Genomic DNA, 25,333 nt, shown 5'->3' on the forward strand with positions numbered 1-25,333 from the left:
ATAAGTCCAAAAAAAAAAAGTCAAAAAATTTATTTTTATTATCCTTTAAAAAAAAAAAAAAAAAGATTTCTTGTGGGTATTTTTAGGCAAAGAAACGTTCCCTTGTTTCCTTGCTATCAGTTTCAGTTGTTACTTTGGCCTTTGTCAGAGCTGGTGTAACGTGCCTATTCTGAAAAACAACTTTTGCTTTAAAAAAAAAAAAGTCTTGGTGCATAAATTAGACTTTTTTTTCTTGTAAGAAAATGCTACTTATTCTTGCAATAGTGAGTTTTTTTTGTTGTCATAAAATTACAAAAACAACATAATTATCAAGTTGTAATTTTTTTTCTCCAAAAATCCCTGTTACTTTTGGATTAAATGTCCGTATTTTTTTTCATTACAATTTTCCTTCTCTTAAAATGGCTTTTTTTTTAATCTTGTCTTTATCTTCTCTATAAGTAAATACTTTTTATAAATATTTTAATTGTATTTTTTGCTCATATAATTAAATCTTTGTTAAATTACAAAACTACGCTTTTTTTCTGTCAAATATTTTATATAAATAATAAACAAATAATTTTAACTTGTTTCTCATTAAATAATATAACTTTTTCCTCAATCAAAGACAAAATGTTTTTTTGTAAAATTTTCTAATAAAATTACCAAAATTTCATAAAATTCAAACTCTATTATATGAAAAATGGTCCAAATTCTCATTTCAACTTTGGTCATCCTAAAAATGGTTGAATTCTTATACAAATGCCAGTTTTCTCCTCATAAAATGCTGACGTTTTTTCTGGTTGAACCCCCCGCCCCCCCACCACCACCAACCATCAGGCAGCGGGCAAGAAGGCGTACGAGGAGTACCCGCTGAACACCAAGGTGGAGGTGTGCATGGACAAGTGCGTGGAGAAGAACTTCAGCAGCAAGCACTGCACCGTCACCAACGTCAACGTGTTTAACCGCAACCACGAGCCCGCCGCCGCCGCCGCCGCCGCCGCCAACAAGGCCAAAGTCAAGCAAGTCAACCTGGAAGTCAAACTCCACAACAACCTCAGCGACGGCACCGAGGTCTAAAATGTCTTTGTTTTTGAAACTATTTTCTTACAAGAATGACATATTTGCTAATGTATTTTTGTACCAAAAGGGAAAGCATGCGACGTGTTGAGAGCGCGGCATTATTATGATTATTATTGTTTTGTTTTGCTCATTCAACTGGGCTACCTCACATATCTGCAAAGCACTCGAAAGATAACCTCGTTGTCTTTGATGGACCTGTTGGCTGTTCACACCAAGATGGCTATTTGTCTTTCTTTTTTCCAACGTCCTTTGTTGTTAGCTTCATTGGATGCTTCATTCAAAATTTCAAAAAACTTTCTTCCGGAAGGCTAGTTGGCTTGCGTCGCAATCTTAAAATGTAATTTCAAATGTTCACATATTACATATAATATTTGACATGCAAGTTGGCTTGGGACAATTTTTTACATTTTGTTTTTTTCCTCTTTGTAGTTCATTTTGTGACAAAGGTTTATTTTGCCAGGCTGGTTGGCTTCTGTCGCAATTTTTAAAATGTCTACTTTTTCACATAATGTTACACAATTCTCCCCATTAATTTTACATTTATTTCCCTTTTTAAAGTATCACATTTTTCCTAGAAATTTCAACATTTATCTCATTTTTTTTTTTAAAAAAGGTTGTAGTCAAAAATTGTATGTGAAATTCCAATTTCAAACTCACAATCACTAGCTAATATTAAATTTGCAACATAACATTTCTTATAAAAAATCTTCAAATAAAATGTTTACTATTATTTTGTAAACAACTAAAATGACAACTTGTAAAGTTTTAACACTATACTTGCAATTGCTAATGAAAGTTTTAGGAAGAAGCAACAACTTGTTGACATGTTTATGAGAAAAAGATGATTTTCCTAAATTGGTTATAAAGGCTCATACAATTTCAAATTCCTTTTTAACATAAAAACAAAACAAAAACAATTCTCATAAATAAAATGTATGGTAATTTTATTTATTTTTTCTGGTAAAAAAATATATTAAACTTTTTACTAAAATGTCACCGTTCTCATGTACAGTTTTAATTTTTGTCTTGTAAAAATATCAGCATTTTCAACATCAAATTCCAATCCAAAAAAGTTCTTGTGAAATTGCAACTTTATTTTTTACAAAATAACCATTTTTGTATCTTGTAAATGTGTAACTATTTGTCCTAAAATGACTTCTTTTTTTCTTTCCTCGTGCAAACTTCTGTGTTGTAAAATGCCAACTTTTCTCTGGATCGAGCATCAGCTGTTGCTTTTGACGCACGCTTGACCGCATGCCGCCGCAGTTTTTGTTTTTTTTACAAACAAAAATGGTTTGTTTTTGTTTGTTTGTTTATTTAAAAAAAATTTCCTTCTTCGTGTGGATATAAAAGCACAAAATTGGTGATTGCTAGCTCAGATTCTACTGTATCCAGTCATGTCACTGTTCAATCTAAAATATTGGATCACACACGTAATATTAGTCATTTATATGCTGCTGAGTGTTGATGAGATTTAAGTGCAATTAAGAAATCATCCTTTGTGCCATTACGATCAATCGCTTTATTGATTTTGATTATTTCTGTATTTTAATGCAAAAAAATATGTTTGATATCAACATAACATATAAGCTAATGTCCAATGTTTTATTCGCATTTGATTTGTTAGAAGAAAAAGCTCAAATGATTTTTCTAGAGATGTTCAATGCCATTTTTTTTCCCAGACCGATACCAGCACGTGTATTCACTCTGTGCTCACTGATACCGCTAACCGATACCGCTAGTACGTTTGATGTATTAAATGTAATTGAACATAATGAACTTTGACCTTTCTTTGTGACACAGATGATAATTTGCAGATGTGTCAAACTGCCGCATTATAGCGCCAAGTGCTGACTTATTCTGTGTCAGATTTGACTTTTTTTTATCGATGGCTTGTGTCTGTAGCCTCCATGAGTACCCCATACCTTAAAATAAGGCCGATATCGGCCGATCGGTGATTGCCCGTCCATAATTTATTTCCTGCATTTTTGCGTAGCTAACTTTTTTTTTCACGAATCTGTAGTACATTTGTCACTGTATGCTCGCCTAGCTCACCCCCCCCCCCCCCCCACCGCGTATATCACTCAAAGAAATATTTCAAGCTTAATTTAAGATTTATGTAACTTTATTTACATGACAAATTCCCATTTACTTTTTTTTTGATACATGAAATAATAATAAAACACATCAACCTTATGTTAGGCTTGAAATATTTCTGTGAGTGAATGTACAATTGCTTATTTTTATCATTGGATTTTGGAAATGTTGATATGAAACATGTTTTTTTTCCTGATTTCATTTCAAGTCTTTTAAGCCACATTTGTACAATGACATTATTTTTCCCCCGCTTTAGTTTGTAGACCGCTGCCAATATCAACAAGTGCCGATTAGTATTTGAGAAACAATCAAGTGGGTTTTTTTTCCTGCGTGATTGTAACCAATGAAAAGTGTCGCCTTACTAACAATCAATCAAGTGAGTGTGCGTGCGTGCGCGCGTGCGTGTGTGTGTGTTGGTCCTCCCAAAGATATATTGGAATCTTTCTCTTTTTCCTGCCCATTTTTCTATGCTTTTTTTGTTGTTGTTGACCATGTTTGATGTGACACTACTGCTGTCCAAGTCAAGTGTGAGACACCAACCGGCACTTGCAAAAACAAAACAAACTCTCACTTGCTGTCTCCTTTTAACTGTGTGCCTACGGGGGACGTGGAGGGACAAAAACGTCTCCGGAATGAGAAATTCTCACATTGTATTTTTGGTGCTATACTGATTTTGCTGGTAGGACGGACGGACAGATGCCTGCATTTGGTGCCTTTTTTTAGTCAATAAAGAAAATGTGAAAGTCGTGATGCCTCATCTTGTGTCTTTGGTTTAGAGTTGTTGAGCTTATGTTACATCTTGTCCTAAAACAAAAAAAATCTTACAACGCTACAATTTTATTCTTAAAAGGGTTTGAACTTTGCTAATAAAATCTTTTTTTCCCCTTCTACAACTTTTTGTAAAATGTCAGCATGTTTCTCCAAAAATGACAAGTTTCTCTGATTGCAAAATTTTGAACTTAAAAATTTTCACACAAAATTTTACACCTTTCTCATAAAATAAACATTTCTTTCCCAAAAATGATAAATGTCATTTTTTTAAGATTTCAACTGTTTTTTCATGACTTCTTGTAAAAATAATAATAATTTTACCCTAAAATTCTAATATTGTTTTTTAAATAATGTGTGAAATCTCTTCTTTTTTTTCATACATTTGTTTTTTAAATCGCACCTTCATTTGAACTTTCTCTCCAAAAAATACTATTCTCATATAAATACAACTTTTTGCTTGGAAGGTTTGTTAATTTTCACACAAAATGTATACTTCTTACTGGAAAGCTTTAACTTTTCTTATAAAACACCTCTCTTTTTTTGTATCTACTTCAACAACTCGTAAAAAATAAAATATTTTCTCATAATAGATTTTTCCAAGACATACAGTTAAGACTTAAATGGTACCGTAGTCTTTAAAAAAAAAAAAAGAATTTATTGAAAAATTAATTACTTTTTTTCCATACATTTTGCATGGAATAGTTGTAATTTTATTCATAAAATATTGTTATCCTTTTTCTATTTAATTTTTTTTTTTTTATAATTGCAGTGTTTTTCAAATGGTCCCACAATATTACAACTTTAACACTAACAGCACCGTCAAATATTTTGTATATTTTTAAATGACAAACAATACACGATATTCTTGTGCTGCATATTTCAACCATCCTGCATCCAATAAGTTGAAGTTGCACGAAGTGACCAACAGGCGTCATCATTTCCCTCCCAGACAGCCATTGCAAGAAGTGTCAAAAGAGGGGAAGAATCCCCCCCACCACGATACCAAAGCAGCAGCCTCCCCTTTTCTTTTTGTGCAGGGTGGAAATGTGTGCGCACATGGAAGTTTGCTAAAGTCATGTGACCTGACTGAGCCCCGCCCCCTCTTATGTAATGTCACACATGTGCTCGCCTCGTCATCTCTAACCTCCTTTGTGTTCATCTGGAACTTTTTCACCCCCAAAAGTTCGACAGTGACGAATGATGGAAAAATGAGATGTGTGAGGCAAGGTAACTTTACTTGACATCTTTGTCACTCAAGAATTTCTCTGAACCTTATCCTCACTTGGCGGTATTGTGACCCGTTTTGGGCTTTTTGATGGTTCTGACCAAGCCATTTCAAAATAAAATAGCGGCCACGGGTTTTAACAGTGATTCATGTATTTTTTACATTTGCATGACAGTTTGTTTGCAAAAAGTGTAGATGCATCCTGCACACAATTTTATTTTGTTTAAGAATATTGTATTTTTCTGCGATTGGCTGGCAACCAGTTCAGGGTGTACCCCGCCCACTGCCCGAAGCCAGCTGGGATAGGCTCCAGGACCCCTCCCCGCGACCCTTGTGAGGACACGCGGTTAAGAAAATGGATGGATGGATATTGTATTTTTTATTTATTTTACATTTTGATATTAAGAGTGGATGATGAATCTTTACATTTATATGACAATAAATTGATTCACTTCTTTTTGCACTTGCAAAAAAAAATTTTATTGCACAATTTCATTTTTTTTAACACTTTACTCTGAGTCAACTGTTATTATTTATTTTTATTCAGTTAATATATTTATATTCTGGCAGATTACAACAAAAAAGAAAAATGACAACTTTTTTATTGGGAATTTACACCCCCAAAAAATCTTATTTGTTTTACCTTTTCCCCTCATTGAATGTTAACGTTAAAAAAAAAAGTTCAATGCAAGAATTCAACATATGTTAACATCATGACACGATTTTTGCCATTTATTTATTCATGCCGTCGTTCATTCATTCCGCTCTTACAAACTAGCCATAACAACTGGGAAGAAGGGGGCGTGGCCACGTCAAGTTCGGTTGTCTGTCATTGGTCAACCCCGCCAGCCTCCCACTCCCCATCACATTACGGAGGGCCCTCTTCCACCACTACCGTACTTCGGAGGGCTCCTCGGACTCATGACAACTTTAGCCGCCGCCGTCGCGAGTCCGCCACGAACGAGTGAAAATGGCAGCGGGGAACAAGCGAGGAGGTGACGCCGCGGACGAGCCCGCCTCACGCCACCTCGCCTGAGGCTACGCCGGCCGAGAGGAGCCCCGTTCGTGGCTTCCTTTGGCTCACCTGCGCTCGCTCGCGCGGTGTGCGGGAGAATCTTCCTGCCGAAGCCTGTTAGCTTTCTTGCTGGCTAGCTGGTGGCTAGCACCTCGCCGCGGCGTGGAAAGCCCCGCCACGACTCCACCGTCGCCGCCACCGATTCGGAGGACGACCAGGCTGGATATAGAACAACCACCGGAGGATTTAAGCGGATACATGTTTTTAATAATATTTTCCCCGTTTTCTCGCTGTTTTTTTTAATATATATATATTTTTTAAGCAGAGCCCCCGCCGAGTTAGCCGCTAGTGTCACATAAGCTACCCAGCCTGTCTGGCTTCTGTCGTCCCCGTCAAGGTGGACGCTGTCACCCGCACGACTTGCCCGAGAGTCGGGGTCGGGCGACGGTTCCCTACCCGATGCCGAGAGCCAAAAGAGGCTCCGTGGTGGAGGAGAGAAGACCCGAGATAAGTAGATAGGACTGCACCTTAGCTCGAGTTTTTGTTTTATTTTTATTACCATTTGGAGTGAGCGCCATTGTCGTTTGGACTCATAAAAAATGAAGAAGTTTTCCAGAATGCCAAAGTCTGAGAGCGGGGGCCTCGGGGGAGCGTCCGGATCTGGCTCCGGGCTCAGCAGCTACTTTGGAAAAGTGTTCGCCGTCGGCCGGTATCAAGTGACCGTGGAGGAGTTGGTAGCCGAAGGTAAGTCAGCTAGACACACCCGCCGCCCATACACACAACACACATCAACTTTGAGCAACTTTAGAAACGGTTCCCCTCCCAAGAAAAATCGGCAACAGCTGTAGCGTCCTCCGCTGAAGCCCCCCCAAACCCCCACCAGCGATAACAACGCCCAAGCCTCTTGTGTCAACAAGCACTTTGTCAAGGTTTCGCTACAACTGACATGCAAACTGCACTTTGACACAGTTTTGAAACACAAAAGTGATTTATTTGTATTTATTGTATTTCTTCGCACTTAAATACACACTTAGAAACCTTTCAAAATGTCAACTGATGCTACTGTGTAAATAAATCTGTGGTAGTTTTAGAATTTTCTAGAGTAAAGTATTTAATTTTACTATCCAAAACAGTTATTTCTCATGAAAATGCATTGAAAGAGGTAAGTGGAAAATGCTATGACCCCAAAATAAAGTTTGTAATATTTCAGGAAAAAGTTGTAAATTTGGGAAATTGAGTTTTAAAAAGTTGTAATTTACCCCCAAAACGTTGTTAGAAAAAAAAGAACATTGAGAAAAGTGTAATTCTCAAACCTTGTGATAAATATCTGCGAAAGATCAATTATAATCAGAAATTGAGAATGGATTTGTAAATTCACCAGAAAAAAAGTAGGAAAATTTCATGCTAGAGAAAAACACATACTTCTCAAATCCATTTAAAAAGCATCACTTTTTTAAAGAATAATGTAATAGGATGAGAGAAAATGTATTTTGCAAGAATAAAGTTAGTAGTAAAAATGTGACACCGTGTAGCTTAGCATATTAGCCTACACGCCGTGTTTTGGTCACTTTCCTGAATTGTGTGTCCCAACGTAACCTTGTAAACATGCTGTTTGGTCACATGGTAAACCTGTTCCTGCTTACTTCCTGGACTAAACTTGTGACATGATGATGTGGTCATGTGACCCGACAGTTTTGACCAAGTTTTGGTTGGTTACTACACCTGCATAGGCCCCACCTGCATTGCATATCCTTGGTGGTAAATCTCCATATCAACAGCGCGACAAGTTAAAATGTCCAAATTTCTGTTGGTGTTTTGTAGCCAAGCAGGAAGTGATAGAAAAGAATGTGGTGCAATGCCATAAAGATAAAAAAAAGAAGAAGTCATGCAACGTTTCCGTCATGTGACGCGTCGACAGGCAGGTGGAAGTGGCAGCCTGCCACCCGCAGCTTCTCCTTTTCTCTCTTTGTGGGGCTAATTCAGCCAAGAAGGAACTCATCTCTAATAAAAGCACAATTTGTCAGACTGTGCTGGAGTGTAAATAAATATGTAATAACTGTAACTAAAAAACATTGGCGATTGCCACGGCAACGTGATGTCAGTTTTTTTTTTGGGGGGGGGGTGCGTCTGCACGATATTGGAAAATCATGCGATTTGCAATGTAATTGCTGAATATAGCGATGTCGATATTGTTGCAATATTTTACATTTACCTAAAGAAATGACATTTTTATTATGCAATGAAAGAATTAAAAAAAAATCATGCAGCAAAATAACCAAACTCAATATATTCTTAGTTAATTAATTGTAATTACCTCTCGATAATGTTCAACTAATGGATGGCGGTGTACATTTTATTTAGCGGCTGGTTGGACAAATTTAGATAAAGGCGTGGGGTGGGGGGGGGGGGGCAGGCGTGTGGGGGGGGGGGTGACTGTTGGAACGCGGCCATCAGTGGCCTGAAATGACGCTGGTGTGTGAAAGTCGGAAGTCCGTGGCATCAACCCCATTATAGCATTATTTTCTTCTTTCGATTAGTTGTGATATTACAAGAAAAAGGTTACTTTTCCATGTAATTTTTTTGGATTGCTTTATGAAGAATTTTTTTTTACAAGACAGACAGAAGTATAATTTTACAAGGGGAAAAAAAACTTGTCCAAACTTGTCTTATCTTACAAGAAAAACATAGAAAAGTTTGTCAGGATAAAAGTTGTAATTAGAATAAAACCAGAAAGTAGTTGTAGTTTGTAAAAGGAAAAAAAGAAAGAAAAGAAATTGGTGTCGGGAAAAAAGTTTATTTAAAATTTTAAAGAAAAGAAAAAAACAAGGTCAAATTTATGCGAAGGAAGTTGTCATTTTTACAAAAAAGAAGTTGTAGTTTTCATAGAGTAATAATTTATATTTACGACCATTTTTTTAATTGTATGAGAACTTACAAGATTGGGCCCCCCCCCCCAAAAAAAAAGTTGTAGTCTGTTTGAAGGATTAATTTCAAATCTTACAAGAGAAAAGACTTTAGTACAAAGTTACTAGGGAATAAAATTTTTTTGAGGAAATGAAGATGAAATTTGCACAAGAAAAAAAAGTCATTGTTTTACTAGAGTAAAGTTGTGTTATGCGAGAGAAACTATTTTTATGAGCCTATTTCTCAACTGTATTATTTTGCGCTTAATAGCACAGCACGTCTTCCTGTGTGTGCTTGTTGCGCCTCACGCCACTTGATGTCAACGTACTAAAAGAGATCATGTGATGTTTTCGTCCATTTGGCTGCTTAATGAAAATCACAAGATCCCCCTTCAGGCTGACCTTTGACTGATCGGCGTTGTTAATGTCGCGTCTCGTCCATTCATGTTCAATACCAAACATCGACTGCTTGCCACAAATAGCCGGCAGAGTGCGACGTTTTGGTGGCGAGCTCCAGAGGGGATTGCTAATGAAATTCGGATGGAAAAAGTTGCCAGAGGTTGTTTTTTTATTGACAGTGTTAGGAGCACAAGTAAAGGCTGTCGTTTTCATTTTAAAAAGTAGGGATGTTTGAAAGTTTTTTTACCAGTATGAGTACTCAATTCTTGAGTAGTCATTGATAACAATACAAAAAAAAGTTTTATGAAAAAAAAGAAAGAAGAAATTTGTCTAGAAAAAATGAGACGTTTCGTAACTTTATTTTACAAAAAGCTGCAATTTGACAATTGTATTATTTTACAATGCTTGTTAGTGTGTTAGTGTGTCACTAAAAAAGCCAACAAAACGTAACCCTGCTTGACAGTTAGCATTAGTGTTAGCCACTGAACAAGTCCGTGTGTGTGTGTGTGTGTGTGTGTGCGTGTGTGTGCGTGTGTGTGCGTGTGTGTGTACAGACTAATGTTGTCGTGAGTAAACCGGTTTGGCCGTCCGTCCCTGTGTGCTGTAGAAACGTTGCGAATGGCCGCGATTAGCATACTGTACGCCTGATCAATGGCAGCATTGTGCCTCTTTTGTCGACTCATAGAATGCCAGCGTGGAAAAAAAGAAAACAAAAACGCAGTCTCTGTTCCCGTGACAGCTCATTGACATGACAAGCCAATCGGTCTCGATGAGCTCATCTGAAGAGGGAGCCGACACTAACCGATGGATGTGCTACCATGTAAAACAGAAGTCTGCTTTCGTCATGTTAGCTAGCAAATGCTAAAGCTAAGTGTAACGCGTCCCCCTGCTATTTTGCAGTTCATCGTCCGCGCAATACAACTTATGAACATTCATCGTATGAACATAACGGACATATGTGCACTTCCATCATAGTTCAAAGTTTTTGTTTTTGGTAAGTTTAAAGTTTGAGAATTTGACCCTGTTGCCACGACAACAGCACACCGTCACGGTTTACGGTGAAATGTACGCTTTGAGGCCGCCGTGACAATCCGTCGCCCCTAAAGTGCGGAATGTGTCGTCAGCCAATGTCTATTTTTAGATGTCCGGAACTTTTAGCCGCTGATGCATCCGGACTGTCAGTGTGGCGAGACTCGCTTGTCAAAAGGCCTGAAGGCAAAAGCGTTGGGCAGGCAGCTGAAGTGGGTCACGTTTGCAGACCGCCGGCCGCTCGTAGACGCCACACAATTACTTCAATTTGAATGGACTCCCAAAGTGGTGACATCATTTTTTAGTCCATAACTTTCAGAGGCCTTCACGGACTAGCCCGTTGCTACGGTGGCCTGTTTGTGCCGTTAAGCAACAAAAAGCCAATTCAATTGGTATTATTAAATATGTAAAGCAATGAATAAAAAACAAAAACAAACCTAAAACTGATCTACGATATCCGGAAACATACATTTTCAACTCATTCACCGCCAGCCATTTTAGAACATTTCAAAACGTTTCAATATCGACACAATATTATGTTCAATAATTATATATAAGCCGAATCTGCCAAATGACAGAATCGATTCTCTCCTTTTTGCCTCGCCTCATTCTTTTATAATTGACAGTGGAAAAATGTTGGTTGCACAAAATGCAGCCATTACTCTCATGGACTTTCTTTATTTTATTGCATATAAAATGGGGCAATGATGTCATCTACTGGTGGTTTTGCATCCGTAAAGTTGTTTCCAAGTTTTAACATTTCGAGTACAATCAGATTCTCCCCCATCTTGCCCCGCTGAAAAGAATGTAATTGACAAGTCTATGAGACTTTCGAATTGGCAGTGAATTATGTTTACAATCATTTGAAAAAGCTTTTGTATTTAATTTTGTTTTTATTTGTAATTTGTATTCATTGCGTAATTCTTTAATTTCAACTTTAAGGCATTTTTAATTTTTTTTATTTAATGGTGTTTCAGTTCACGGGTTGTTTGTGCAAATTAAATAAAAGCAATTTTTAAATCATTAACTTAATATTTAATCATTTTTATCATGAAGTTAATTTGAACTTTCTTAATACCAAATCATTCATATTTGTAGTATTTTCTTTTAATATGTTTCAAAATAATTCTGTATTTTACGACATTTTTATTTTTAGTCTCATTTAATTGAAATCTGCCTTAAAAAAAAAGGACGTGACGTCACTCACAATGGCGAGCCCTTTTTGGAAACACACACCGTGAATGGAAAAACACAATTTACTCGAGTATAAAACCAGATAGGCTTTCTTCATTCCTAAATATTCGACATAACTTGACGTGACACAACGTACGTGACAGGATGCCGCCGTCTCCCTGCAGGAAATTATACGCTCAGCTACTGAACTGTATGAAATAAGATAAAAACAATAAATGCTAAGTTTGCTTGAGGTCAAAATGAGTTCTGAGAACCAAAATAAAAAAACTGTTTATCACTATCCGCCATTTGGGTTGTTTACTTTCGCCTCGAACGCTTTCAGGCTGGAGCTGAGAAAAACCAACTCGGATATGTCAGACTTGCGACCATCCTCGAATGCAGCATCAGGATCATGATCAGGCTTTTACAGATCTTGCTGATGAGATGATCATTTGAGTCAGGTGTGTTGGAGGAGGGAGAGGGCAGCGACTCCCGAGGACTGGAGTTTCCGACACCTTCTAACAATTCAAATGCTTGAGCTAACCTCTCACCTTCATTTTTGTACCCACAGTCCGCGTTGGGCTGTTTTTGGGGTGCTCTTTATCCTCTAGGAGGATTTGCGTCGATCCAAAAGTCGTTGGCATTAATTAGCGACGAGCAGCTGCCGGCCAAAAGGACCCCCGAGGTTGGAAAGCCATTCCTGAGGTGAGGCGTGATGTAACCCAGGCAGCTGTTGACAAATGCTACTTACAAACGGACTTATATTGAAATGAAATCGGCTGTGAGCGGTTTCAGTCAGCAAGAATTTCCCTTTACGAGCATTGAAAGGTAAAAGTCACAGGCGGGGCCGGGTGGCGTTTTCTCTCGTATCCAGCCGGCGTTTTCTCTCGTATCCAGCCGGCGTTTGGTGCGCTAAATTGCTTGTGAGGACGAACAGCTGCAAAGCTCAACTCTGATTCAAACGCACAAGTTGAAAATTCTGTGGTTAAAGTGTACAGTTCTTTGATTGTTTTTTACACAAAAAATCTGCAGTTGCTGCAGTTTATAATTCAAACGAAACAAGACTAAAATATGCGGTTGAAATCTTCTATGAATAAAATCCATGATTTCTACTAATTCAATACAAATGAACGATTTCTTAACATCCTAAATTTGTCATTGGGATGTACAATGTTAACGAATACACGATTTTCCAAATATACAATTTCTTGAGAGAGAAGCTGCTTGTCTCACCTCATGCACTAAATAACGTGACACAGTGCCGGCATCCATTTTGTGTGACTGCATTCAACTGGGCCATTTTTGCCGGTCCAGTTCCCCTACTTGGTCCTTTCCCGACTGCCATGTTGGCCCCAGTGTGTTTGTCGGTGCCTTGTATGACAAGCGGCTGACGTTCGCTAATCAAATAACCAAGATGAGGACTTCTAGACAAGACGGAATGAATCCGTTCTTTGTTTTTGTCCTTGGCGTCGTCGCGTGTCGGACGACAACAACAACAACAGCGGCCACTGTGCTTGGCAGGTCAACATTGACGTCACAGTCGGCGGTTCAGAGTCTCGTACAGTCAGTCCAGGGGTCCTGCGGGGTTGTGAGGGGTCCCTCCTTTGTCTGCAACGTTGGTATGCGTGAGGCCCCCCCCGTTTCCTTCCAGGCACTGCATGGTTGGAGTTGGCTTAGCGAGGTGACAAAAGCCCCGGGGCGGCGATCTAGTGAGAACCTGATCCTGGAGCAGGTGGCCTCGCACAAACCAGAACTGAGGACTCACCACGGACTGAAAACCGTCACTCTGGCTGTGATCCAGTCAGAGTGACGGCATTCTCTTGGAATTCCTTCGGAGACGCCACTCGTTGACCAAAAGTGGACACATCTCGGCCTTGTATTTATGAACACTCTCCAGTAGACCCGATTTATTGGATTTAAATGGACTCTAATGGACATTTTATTTGGCCGTTTGGACTGAAAACTGCGTAACTTGTTTACATCGCAAATTTGGAGAAAAAAAACTAAGAGGATTAGCCGCTGGTGTCTCGGAGTTGAGGGCAACTTTTGCTGCCACGATTGATCGCTTACTTTTGTTCTTGCGAGTTGGAGCGGCCTGCAGTCGAACGGGCCTGAGCGAGCCGTGGATCATTGGCATGAAGACAATCGCGATGATACAATTCTATGATGTTTTGATTAAAATGCAAGTTTTATGATTACAAATATTAAGTCATGATTTCTAGAATGCAATTCCGTCATTTCCACAATTAAAATATAGTTTCCATAGTTAAAATCGACCTTTTGTTCTATTGGTCTCCAATTTCAAGGATTTAAATCTGTGATGATTAAAGTGTATGATCGCAGCTCGCTGGCTGAGCAGTGACTCATTTGCATGAGATGGGACCGCCTCCTCAAAAGAAGACCTGGGAGCTGTTTTAAACCTGCCGACGGGATGGATCATCATTTATGTTAACCGTCCATAATCCAATATTTGCTTACAAGCAATAAACAAGTATCTCAATATTGACGGAGATGCTCAGCGTTCTAAAGTCTAGTCGGAGCCGAGCTTCTGTTTGACGCTGTGAGTCAACAAACAGCACTTTTCTAACAAACTGCTTCTGCCGTTGGCCTGCAGCAGCGTATGGATTGCATCCGTTCCTGCCTGCGGTTTGATCTTTACGACATGTTTGATGACTCGCGCTCATAAAAACATCACGTGGTGCGTTCGCGGCCGTTTTGCGTGTTTTGTAATCCGGTTGGCCGTCGCCGTGGAGCAGTAACTCCTTAAACGTTGCCTGCTAGCCGGAGCATACGTGACTCAACGCTACGCAACCCCCATCTTCCGTCTTCCCCCAAGCAACGGCAAGCTGACCTGAGCTCACTTGTTGCACAACAAACGTACCGTTGTCGACTCCTTTGCAATCTCAATGAACTTGTCGTGATTCCGACAACGAGCCAAGTTAGCAAACTGTCGAGCTCGCTTGGCAGTTACCTGATTTAGGCGAAATGGGACGATTATTTTGGCAGTTTGAAGGGTAATAATCGGCCAATTATAATCGGCAGCCGATTAATCGGTCGGGCCCTAATAAATATACAAAATCTTGCTACCACAAGTTTGTCCTGTACAAACGAAACAGCGTTTGTGTGCCCACAAGACAAGCCAAATGCGTCAAAAGGTTTTGTTTGTGTTTGCAGGAGGCTTCTCAGTGGTTTTCCTGGCGCGTACGCACAGCGGAATCCGCTGCGCGCTGAAGCGCATGTACGTCAACAACGTGCCCGATCTCAACGTCCACAAGCGGGAGGTTACCATCATGGTGAGAGCCGCGCGCCGCACACGCTTTCAGGTCCATTCAAAGTGTTACGTCGCAGCTTGATGTCATCTTCCTGAATTTTAAATGAAGTTTGGTCATAACAGCAACGGTGTGAAGAACTTGTCACACTTCATTCTATACAATGAAGGGACGCTGATCAACACCTCATTTGTTTGAATTTAGAATGCATTTCACCTGATAGGAATTGTTGAAAATAGGAACAATCCAGTTGAGAGCGTCACCATTTACAAAAACCAAAACGTTGTACTTGAAAGATGACCTGATATTGGCCTCTCAGAGATTTGCTTTACTGCTCTTTACATGCAGCCAGTGAAGATGGAGTGTCTTTTCTCAGACCAGTTACGGCTTCTCAATGGTGTCCCCCAGCGTCCAAAACATTTCAGTATTGCCGTCAAAAATGTTTTATGCTATGCTAACATGCTGTTAGTAACTGCCCTGCCCATTTGTACCCCGACGACACAATTATTTCTAGTTTTAGCTCCTCCCTCCACACTTCAGATGTGTTTTGCTTTTGGTTAAACTCTTCTTTACAGTCTGCAGTCAACAGAACCGTCACACAAATCGAACATCCCAGCAAAAATGATGTCTCTTAATGGTTCTGGAGTAAAAGTATAATAAATTTCTATTTCATCTTTTTAGAACGGTTTGTTTTTAAAACATGAATTCAGGTAAAATTTCAGTTGAACTTATGGGCAAGTACCGGCTATAATCCTTTAGACGCTTACTAGGATGACGTCTCGCATGACGGTCGGCCATTTTGTACAAAAGTTGTGCTGCCAAAAGCTTCTCACGTGATTATTCTGATCATTATTGACCATGCAGAAGGAGCTGTCGGGCCACAAGAACATCGTGGGCTACCTGGACTCGGCCGTCAACACCGTGTCAGACAGCGTGTGGGAAGTCCTCATCCTCATGGACTACTGCAAAGGTACTTCCTGTCCACAAAATGGCGCCTCCGTGTGGAAACTCGACTGTGTTGTTGTTGTGTTTTAGCGGGCCAGGTGGTGAAGCAGATGAACCAGCGCCTGAACGTGGGTTTCAGCGAGGCCGAAGTGCTGCACATCTTCTGCGACACGTGCGAGGCGGTCGCGCGGCTGCACCAGTGCAAGACGCCCGTCATCCACCGGGACCTCAAGGTAAGACGGCAAATTGCCACGCCATGATTTACTCAACTGAGGCAGGTTAACTCTCGACATCGCTCCCAAGTTAATCCGACATGTTCTAGACCCGCCTGTGGTAGGTCCAAAAGCCAGAATGTGGAGAAGATTAAGAAAACATTTCTTCAAATAGTTTTACCCCTCCGACACACTTTAAAGGCATGGAACCACGCTTTCCCTTATTCTATTTATTTATTTATTTTTCTTTTCTGGAGAACCACGCTTTCCCTTATTTTCTTTTTTTTTATTTTCTGGAGAACCACGCTTTCCCTTATTTTCTTTTTTTTTCTTTTCTGGAGAACCACGCTTTCCCTTATTTTATTTTATTTTATTTTATTTTTTTCTTTTCTGGAGAACCACGCTTTCCCTTATTTTCTTTTCTTTTCTTTTCTGGAGAACCACGCTTTCCCTTATTTTATTTTATTTTTTTCTTTTCTTTTCTGGAGAACCACGCTTTCCCTTATTTTATTTTATTTTATTTTATTTTTTTCTTTTCTGGAGAACCACGCTTTCCCTTATTTTCTTTTCTGGAGAACCACGCTTTCCCTTATTTTATTTTATTTTATTTTTTTCTTTTCTGGAGAACCACGCTTTCCGGACTATTTTCTGCCATCAAAAATTAATATATACACCTACACTCTAGGTGCTGCTGTTTTGTTGAGCAACAGAGTATTAATTAATGAATTCCCCAGCCGAACCCTAAAATGTAAATAATAGCAGGAGGGTGAAACTTGTGCATGGGTCCCAGATGGAGATGAACGGAATTTTAAAACGTGCTTGGTCAGCACAACAACTTTCCAGATAACTGGAGCGCCTCCGTTTCCTCTTGTGCACCGACCCCCCCCCCCCCTCCTCCTGCTTCCTTTGCCAGCTTGTTTACTCATTTCCTTCCTCCGGTGGAGAAACCCCCGACCAGCCTCCCACACGCTCCTCGTTCTCCTCTCAACTGATTGCAATTCCTCCCGCGCCGTCGTCAATCGCGTCATTTATTTCATAACTCCCGCGAATCTGCATCAACCATAAACGCTCAAAATAAAATTCAAGGCCACGCTGCGAGGCCCACGTCACCCTCTCGTGCATATTCTGGTTCATTTAATCGGCTAAGAGAGCAATAATTGGTCAAAACAACATAAAACATATCTGCTCTCCCGGGTTCTAAAGGAAGAAGCGCGGTCACACGCTCCCAACCCTAAATGAGGTGAAGTGGCCATTTTAGGGAGAATTTTGTCTGTTTCCAAATCTTCTCGTAAGACCAGACGCTGCCACTGTTTCACTTAGTGACATCAAATAAAAAGGCATCTGGATCAAAAGCTCAAGAAGTCTTGCCCAAAAACATGCAGGACGTGTGCCATTTGGGTCTGAAGCCCGCAAGTCCGTTTTACTTGGCAATGTGAAATCTGGTGGACGTGCGTCCATTTGACGGTTGTTTCTGGAGGAGCATCACGTAGGAACACAGTTGATGTCATCAAAATGAACATTTTTAATGAATGTCATCGGGTATTATGTCCCCCCCCATTACCCCCACCCCCCCCCCCCCCCACACTAACCCTTAAACCCTTGAACAGAACTGGGCACATTATTAAGTACACCGACGTAGTCTTCTCACGCTATCCTATAAATACTTGTGATGTAAGCAAGCGAGCGACCGGCGTGTTGCGTCTCGACAGGTGGAGAACATCCTGCTGAACGACCAGGGCAGCTACGTTCTGTGCGACTTTGGCAGCGCCACCCACAAAGTTCTACAGCCGCACAAAGACGGCGTGACGGCGGTGGAGGACGAGATCAAGAAGTGAGTTTGATAAGTCTTAGAAAGCGGCTGTGGCCAGGTGACGTTTACCTGACACGCCGTCTCGCTTTCAGCGGGAAAAGTCGCTTCAAAGATGTCACAAAGACTTCAGCAGGTTTTTTGTTGTGTTTTTTTTTTCTCATCTTGACGAATTCCGCAGAAAACAGGCTAGCCTGTCTGGCACGTTCTGACAACCGCTAACTATCTAGCCTAGCCCGTCCTGGTTACTGTCTAGCATGTTGAGAAAACCAATAACTGTTCTGGTCACGTCGCATTTCGGTCCACATAATTCTGTAACTGTTTTTAACACATTCTATTAGCGTCCAAACACATTCCGGTGTCTGTCTGGTGCAATCGCGCACAATACGTCGTGGTCGGAATGCATTATGTAACTCTCGAGCACATTGTTCTTTTTGTTTCGTTTCCATTTCATCTGTTCTTATTTAGACAAAAAAAAAAAGCAATCATCGTAGCAAATGCCAACAGAACCGTGACCTCAAACAAGTGACGTTTGGCATTCTGTTAAACCTAATTCATGTCCACTTAAACATTTCACAATATTAAAAAAATGAGCACACAAAAATGCCCAATTTTTGGTGCTCAATGTCATTTTTGTTAGTGTTATTGATACTGGTATCGAGAGAGGCCCGATACTGCATTATAACAGTGGCATCAGCAAGTACTAACAAGTAACATGCCGATACTATTATTTCTGACGCTAATACAGAACTTTGGATGCGGCATTTTGTGCTCGTGCTCGTGCACGACATTCACTGACGTGTGACGTGTTCACTGCATGCCGAGCCAAAATGTTGTATTGGCCTTTGAATTCACTGAACCAATGGCAGGACAGCTTTTTCACGTTGAGAAAAAAAAAACTAGGTATCGGTACGGTATCGGCCGATACTGCGGAATCAGGGGCCAAAAAAACGATATCGGAACAACACTAACGTTTATGACCAGTAATTAGTAAGTTGCTTTGTCATTCGAATATCTTCCTGTCACTCAGCGCCGCCTCCTTCTAACAGGTACACGACACTCTCGTACCGGGCGCCGGAGATGATTAACTTGTATGCCGGGAAAGCCATCACCACTAAGGCTGATATATGGGTAAGTGTGTGTGTGTGTGTGTGTGTGTGTGTGTGTGTGTGTGTGTGCGTGTGTGTGTGTGTGTGCGTGTGTGTGTGTGTGTGTGTGTGTGTGTGTGTGTGTGTGTGTGTGTGCGTGTGTGCGTGTGTGCGTGTGTGTTGCATTGTTGCCGGGCTGGTTTGTCCCGCTTGTGTGCTTCTTGCCGTTCCTCTTTCCCCCGACAGGTTCCTCCTCTTCCTCCTTGCAGTTTTGCCCAAATCTTGTTTACCTTTTGCTCCCCCCACCCCTCGTTAAAACCAAACGACCAACAAAAACGTTGCGGAGCGTCTCTGGCAACAACAATGTCAGGCCTCCATTTTGAGAAAATGAGGACAAGGTGAGGACTTTGTTTGATTTGAAGGCGAGCGCAGCCAATGTCAGGGGTGAGAGTTCAACTTATCCTCTTCCTACTATAACGCAGACGTACTGTGCCTTCCTTGACTTATCAGTTTAATTTGTTCCATCATCAAGCTCACAACTCATCTTTCTTTTGTCCAATTCATTTTCCCCAATCTTGCATTAATTACAATCAAATGCCTTTAATCTTTTCCGCACTCCATCTATTCATTTTCTTAACCGCTTGTACCTCACAAGGGTCGCGGGGGTCGCTGGTGCCTATCCCAGCTGGCTGCGGGCAGTAGGCGGGGTATCGGGTATTTGTGTCGATATTTGTCTTTTTTTCTGGGCGGCGTTGTGTGCTAGTGGTTAGCACGTCTGCCTCACAGTCCGGATTTGTGGCTTTGAATCTCAGTTTACATGTTTGCGTGAGTATCCCTCCAACATTACCACTAAATTGTCCAAAATTGTGAATCCGTTTGTCTGTTCATACCCTGGGAGTGGCTGGCGACCAGTCCAAAGTGTATCCTGCCTCTGCCTCATAAGTTATCTGGGATAGCAGGATACAACTCAAATGATGAGTTGAGCATGTAAACAAAGCTCACAATGTAAGGGCAAGTGTTGGGCAACAAATCCCGCACCTCCACCACAGCCTCCAGACTTCCTGTCAGCCGCCCCGCCAGCACGCTTACTTCCTGTTCTATGTTTAGAGCGCGTGTCAATGCACACGTGTTTGTTCGATGCACAACAAGATGAGAGCTCGGCGGCCCCGCAAGCCCTAAAGGCGGCTGACTGACTCCAAAGTGGTTTATCTCTAATCGGCAGCGTCAGCACATTTCATTGCATCATTCATAAGCAGCCTGCAGACTTGTTTGTTTGGACGGCCATATTGCTCGCGGCGCTAGCTTAGTGGCTTGAATTGTGCCTGGAGTTTTGTTTGAAAACTCCGCCCCTGAAGCCGCCAACCTCAAGCAACATGACAGTTTGTTCAAAAAGTCTCTTGAAGCCAAAAAGGAGATGCAGGAAGTCTGCCAAGTTGGTTTAGAGTAGCCATTTTGAGTTTTTGTTGTTTCCAGGGATCCTTCCTAGCCAGGCTTGTTGGTTTCATGCAGCGACCTAAAATGTGATTAGCGTGTCTATTGTCAACAGACCCCCAAAAACGTCTCAAGAAGTTTTGCCTGAAAAGACAAAGGAGGTCCCTTTTGATTGGAAGCAGCCATTTTAGGACCATTTTGATCATTTCACAGATGCCTCGTCACATTTTTCACAATTCAGCCCCTGAAAGCTGTTTGTTACACGAAGCGACATGACATTTAAGTAGCGTGCCAATCAAGCAAAAAAAAAAAATCTATCTAGACGCCGTACCGGGATCATTTTTTGGGGACCAGTTCTTGCCATTCCTCAAAAACAAAAGTCTTCCAAGAGAGTTTCTCAAAGTTCAACTCGCGATGCTTGTTTCACACAGCAACATGCAAAGCAGTACATCAGATTTCTATCACCAACAAAAAGGCCATGCCGAAAAGGAAAGATGGAAATCTGCCGTTTTTGTGTAAAGCGTACATTTGAGGATCATTTTGATCACTTTTGAGCATTCTTGAGGCAAACTTGGATCTAGAAATATTTTTGGAAATTCACCCGCAAAAGCATAAAGCAACATGAAATTTGCCCAGCATGTTGATCAAGAGTAGACACACACACATAAAGATGTGTCGAACCCACAAGAGAAAATACACAGGAACAGGAAGTCTAACATTTGAGTTTGAAAGCAGCCGTTTTTGGATCATTTTTCCCATTTCCAGGCAACTTTCACAGACAAAATCCTCCCAAAGATTTCGGAGCACATTTTCCTTGGCAACGTGACATTTCATATGCATGCCGATCACGATTACACACACAAAAGACACAGAAAGTCTGCCATTTTTAGTTAGTTTACACTAACTTGTCTTTAGCCCCCAAAGACGGTTTCATGAAGGAACATGAAAGCATCATGAGTACATGTTGGGGAAAAAAAAAAGTCTCAACAGGCCATGCCTGCAATACATTGTAAGTCTGACATTTTGTTTTGAAGCAGGTACTTTGGGGTCCGTTTCCAGGGGTCCGGCCCAAGTGTCTCTTGCCTCCAATTGTTGTGTCCGCCGCTCAGCATCACAAGCCGAGTTTCGAACCCACCAATGTTTTGTTCCCGCAGGCGCTGGGCTGCTTGTTGTACAAGCTGTGTTTCTTCACGCTTCCGTTCGGGGAGAGTCAAGTTGCCATATGCGACGGAACCTTCATCATTCCCGACAACTCCAAGTTCTCCCTCAAGTTACACTGCTTAATCCGTAAGTCCTTTTATATTGACTGGAAAACATTTGGCCGTTGACTGAATGTGGGCTGAGGCTGTTTTTATGAGCTCATCTGCACACTCAGCCTTATTTTGTGAACGTGCATGTGACACTGCTTGAGTGTTCTCGCACAAAGCCATCTGTACACAAGTTGAGCCTGTTGAAACCAGTCAGGACTGTCTGCCTGCTTGCTTGTTTTCCACTCTCTCTCATCAACCTGACTGTGGTGGAACAATGGCGCCATCAAGTGGCCTGAAGGGGAAGCGCATCCCACACTTGTCAAATACTATCAATGCTTTCCTGCAGGATATATGCTCGAACCAGACCAGGAGAAGAGACCAGACATCTACCAAGTGTCCTACTTTGCCTTTAAATTTGCCAGAAGGGACTGTCCCGTGCCAAATATCTTTGTAAGGACAGCACAGAAGACGTTTTATTATATTTCCAATGTACGGAGGGTGACAGAATGATTGTGTTTGCAGAATGATCCCATCCCCACGTCGTTACCGGAGCCTCTCACGGCCAGCGAGGTGGCCGCCAAGAAGAGTGTGACCAAAGCAAGGTGCTGCTGCTTTCTGGGACAAAAGGATTGAAGGGAAAATATGCAAGTGGAAGAAAAAATATAAAATATTAGGGATAGATAGATAAATATTTGACAAAATATACTTCCAAAATGTCACGTATTGAGAAAAAAAAAACTCAAACACAATTAATTAAATGTATATATATCACCCCAAAAATATACACCATTAATGAGAAACATAAACAACTTGGATAAGAATTATTATTATTATTATTTTTTATTCTACAAAAAACATACATATTTAATATTTAGAAAAATATTGAATACAACGATACGCACCCATTGGGGAAAAAAAAATCTAAATACACCAAAGAATACACTACCATTAGAAAATACAACTATTAAAAATTTGGGAAACATAACGCACAGAATCAACACCGACAATATATCAGAAAACAAGGAAATAATTGACAAAAAAATACACAATTATTTAAAACAGAAAGAAATACAAAATAAGATACGAAATGCTCAGTGGGCCCCACGGAAGTATTAAAAGAAATAATGTTGTACTTTTAAAAAATTAAAAAGTATTAGGGAAATATTTTGTACAAAAAATATAGTTGTACTGGAAATAAATGGACACTCACACCGGTCGGCGTATGGCTGTTGTGAGTGTTTGGTGGTGGTCGGCGGGGCCGTAGGCGCACACTGGCAGCCACACGGCCGTCAGTATGTCGTAGTTTGCTGCCACCAGAGTGTGAATGTGCGAGTATGTGAATAATGGATGCATTGTAAGCACTTTGAGTTTGCGATCGCAAAAGTGCCATCTAAATCTGATGCATTATTTTTATTACAAATATTTCATTAAAAAATAATAAATAAATAAATAATTTGGAGGGAATCCAGAAAAAAAGATTAGATTAAAAAAATCACAACAAATGAGACTAATGTTCCATACTTCTGTAATATATTAAAAATAGTGTTGCAAAAACTTTAAAATGTTATTAAATCTGAACAAAGTGGTCTTAAAAAGTCTAACATTGAGCTTCCTGAAACCATTTAGATAACCTGATTAAGTCGTGTCAATTAAAGGCTAAAAGCCCCAAAAATATTTTAAAAAATCGCAGCTTACGTTTGATGTTATTTTTTTGATTCAGAATACGCGACTCGGTGGGCCCGACGGAGACCTCCATCGCCCCCCGACAGAGGCCCAAGGCGGCCAACAGTAACGTCCTGCCGCTCGCCACCGTCACGCCCGTCAAGATGACGGCGGGGCCTTCTGCGCCCGTCAGCAACGGTCACAAAGGTGCGGCAAAAACAGCACAAGCACAAAAAAAACGAACGGTGCAAACTAGTGGCACCTGCTGGTGTTAAGAGAACATTACATTGTTGACATCCTGCTGTTTTAAGTAGCAAATATGAAAAATATCACATAGAAATACTGTGAAATATAATAGTAAAAGTACTCGTAGTAAAGATTATGTGTAAAATACAAAAATACTGGGGGGATGGACAGAAAATGTATGCCAAAAAAAAAAAAAAATATATTATGCAAAAATTCCCATAAAAAAAAAAGAAGAAAATACACAAGATAGTAGGCAAAAAGAAAACAATGCCCCCCAAAATGTCCAGATCAATATTGTGTATGTGCTGTAACTGTCGTGTGATTTGCATGACCAGCTCCCACCCCAGGTTCGGGACAGCCTTGCGTGCAGCCGCAGCCTGGCAGTCAGCAGCACCGAGTGCTGCAGCAGCTGCAGCCGGGCGACCTGCGCCTTCAGCAGCTGCACCATCAACAGCAGCAGCAGCAACAACAGCAGCAACAACAACAACAACAAGCTCTGCAGCAGCAACACATTAACGCACAGCAACTGCAATACCTCCAGGTAACAACAACACCACATGGCGTCGTGGACTGCAATGATTTGACCTTTGGTTTTTAAACCCCTTAAGTACCAACAAGCTGTGCAGCAGTCCATACAGCTACAGCAGCATCAGCAACAGCAGCAGCACCAGGCTTTACTTCAGCAACAGCAGCAAATGATGATGCAGCAACAGCAGCAGCAGCAGCAGCAGCAGCAGCCGCAGCCGCCGCCCATGTATCAGCAGAGAGTCGCTCAAGCCGCACAGGCCCAATACGCCGCCATGGTGAGTCCTCACAGAAGAACACGCAGTGGCCCCTTTTCCAAGCAAGTTGAAATTTGAGCCGTGTAAATCAAATATATATTATGTGCATTTCACCCCCACCCAAAAAAAAATAAATGGTGGGAATGCGGAGTTTAGCTATTTGGCGTAAACGGTGTATCACATGACGCCGTCTCTGTCCTCCCGAAACCCGCCACACAAACCGTCAACTGCACGTTCGCCAGCAGACGCTCAAACTTAACTGTTGACTGGCGGCAATTTTTAGCTGCGTTCCCCGCGCCAGCGTCCGCCATCTGTTTTGGGCTGCCAGCAATCTGGTGCGACGAGGCGGCGAGAGGATTGAACAGAGGGTGAAAAGCCAGCGTGGCTTTCCCGCCATGCGCGACGTGCCGCAACGTTCCGACAGGACGCAGACTTTGTTCCCTAAACACTAACCACGTGACGCTCGTTATATATAGTAAATATTGGGAAGAATAGTAGAGTTGTAGAAAAAAATTCTAATCAGAAAAATAGATTAGACAAAATACTAAAAAGAAAAATACAGAAATGTTAGAATAAAAAATACAAACAAATTAAAAAATATATATTACAAACAATAATACAGGAAAATAAAACGGATAAATAATCCCAAAATAATATACTGTAATATATATATATATATATATATATACGTATATATATATATATATATATATATATATATATATGTGTATATATATATATATATATATACGTATATATATATATATATACGTATATATATATATATATATACGTATATATATACACATATATACATATATATATATATATGTGTATATATATATATACGTATACGTATATATATACACATATATACATATATACGTATGTGTATATATATATATACGTATACGTATATATATACACATATATACATATATACGTATATATATGTATATATATACGTATA

General features: G+C 40.6%; 3 protein-coding genes across 4 annotated transcripts in view; 2 read left to right on the forward strand and 1 right to left on the reverse strand.

The window, feature by feature from the left end:
- fras1 (Fraser extracellular matrix complex subunit 1) overlaps nt 1-3,902 on the forward strand; it is a 133,164-nt gene extending 129,262 nt beyond the window's left edge. For both annotated transcript variants that reach the window (XM_077561359.1, XM_077561360.1), the window contains one exon: nt 817-3,902. In XM_077561359.1, coding sequence (XP_077417485.1) covers nt 817-1,056 — 240 coding nt within the window. In that variant the 3' untranslated portion in view covers nt 1,057-3,902. The remainder of the gene's footprint in view (nt 1-816) is intronic.
- A 2,129-nt stretch (nt 3,903-6,031) lies between these two features.
- bmp2k (BMP2 inducible kinase) overlaps nt 6,032-25,333 on the forward strand; it is a 30,248-nt gene continuing 10,946 nt past the window's right edge. The window contains exons 1-12 of the mRNA XM_077561900.1: nt 6,032-6,911; nt 14,846-14,964; nt 15,805-15,910; nt 15,976-16,118; nt 17,807-17,928; nt 18,954-19,035; nt 21,578-21,710; nt 22,020-22,123; nt 22,196-22,275; nt 23,394-23,542; nt 23,917-24,122; nt 24,190-24,384. Of these exons, the coding sequence (XP_077418026.1) occupies nt 6,767-6,911; nt 14,846-14,964; nt 15,805-15,910; nt 15,976-16,118; nt 17,807-17,928; nt 18,954-19,035; nt 21,578-21,710; nt 22,020-22,123; nt 22,196-22,275; nt 23,394-23,542; nt 23,917-24,122; nt 24,190-24,384 (1,584 nt within the window). The 5' untranslated portion in view covers nt 6,032-6,766. The remainder of the gene's footprint in view (nt 6,912-14,845; nt 14,965-15,804; nt 15,911-15,975; nt 16,119-17,806; nt 17,929-18,953; nt 19,036-21,577; nt 21,711-22,019; nt 22,124-22,195; nt 22,276-23,393; nt 23,543-23,916; nt 24,123-24,189; nt 24,385-25,333) is intronic.
- paqr3a (progestin and adipoQ receptor family member IIIa) overlaps nt 21,390-25,333 on the reverse strand; it is a 99,573-nt gene continuing 95,629 nt past the window's right edge. Inside the window, exon 10 of the mRNA XM_077561904.1 lies at nt 21,390-22,288. The gene's annotated coding sequence lies outside the window, so the exon portion shown is untranslated. The remainder of the gene's footprint in view (nt 22,289-25,333) is intronic.

Source organism: Vanacampus margaritifer, chromosome 3, assembly GCF_051991255.1.
Source record: "Vanacampus margaritifer isolate UIUO_Vmar chromosome 3, RoL_Vmar_1.0, whole genome shotgun sequence".
Classification (NCBI taxonomy): Eukaryota; Metazoa; Chordata; class Actinopteri; order Syngnathiformes; family Syngnathidae; genus Vanacampus; species Vanacampus margaritifer.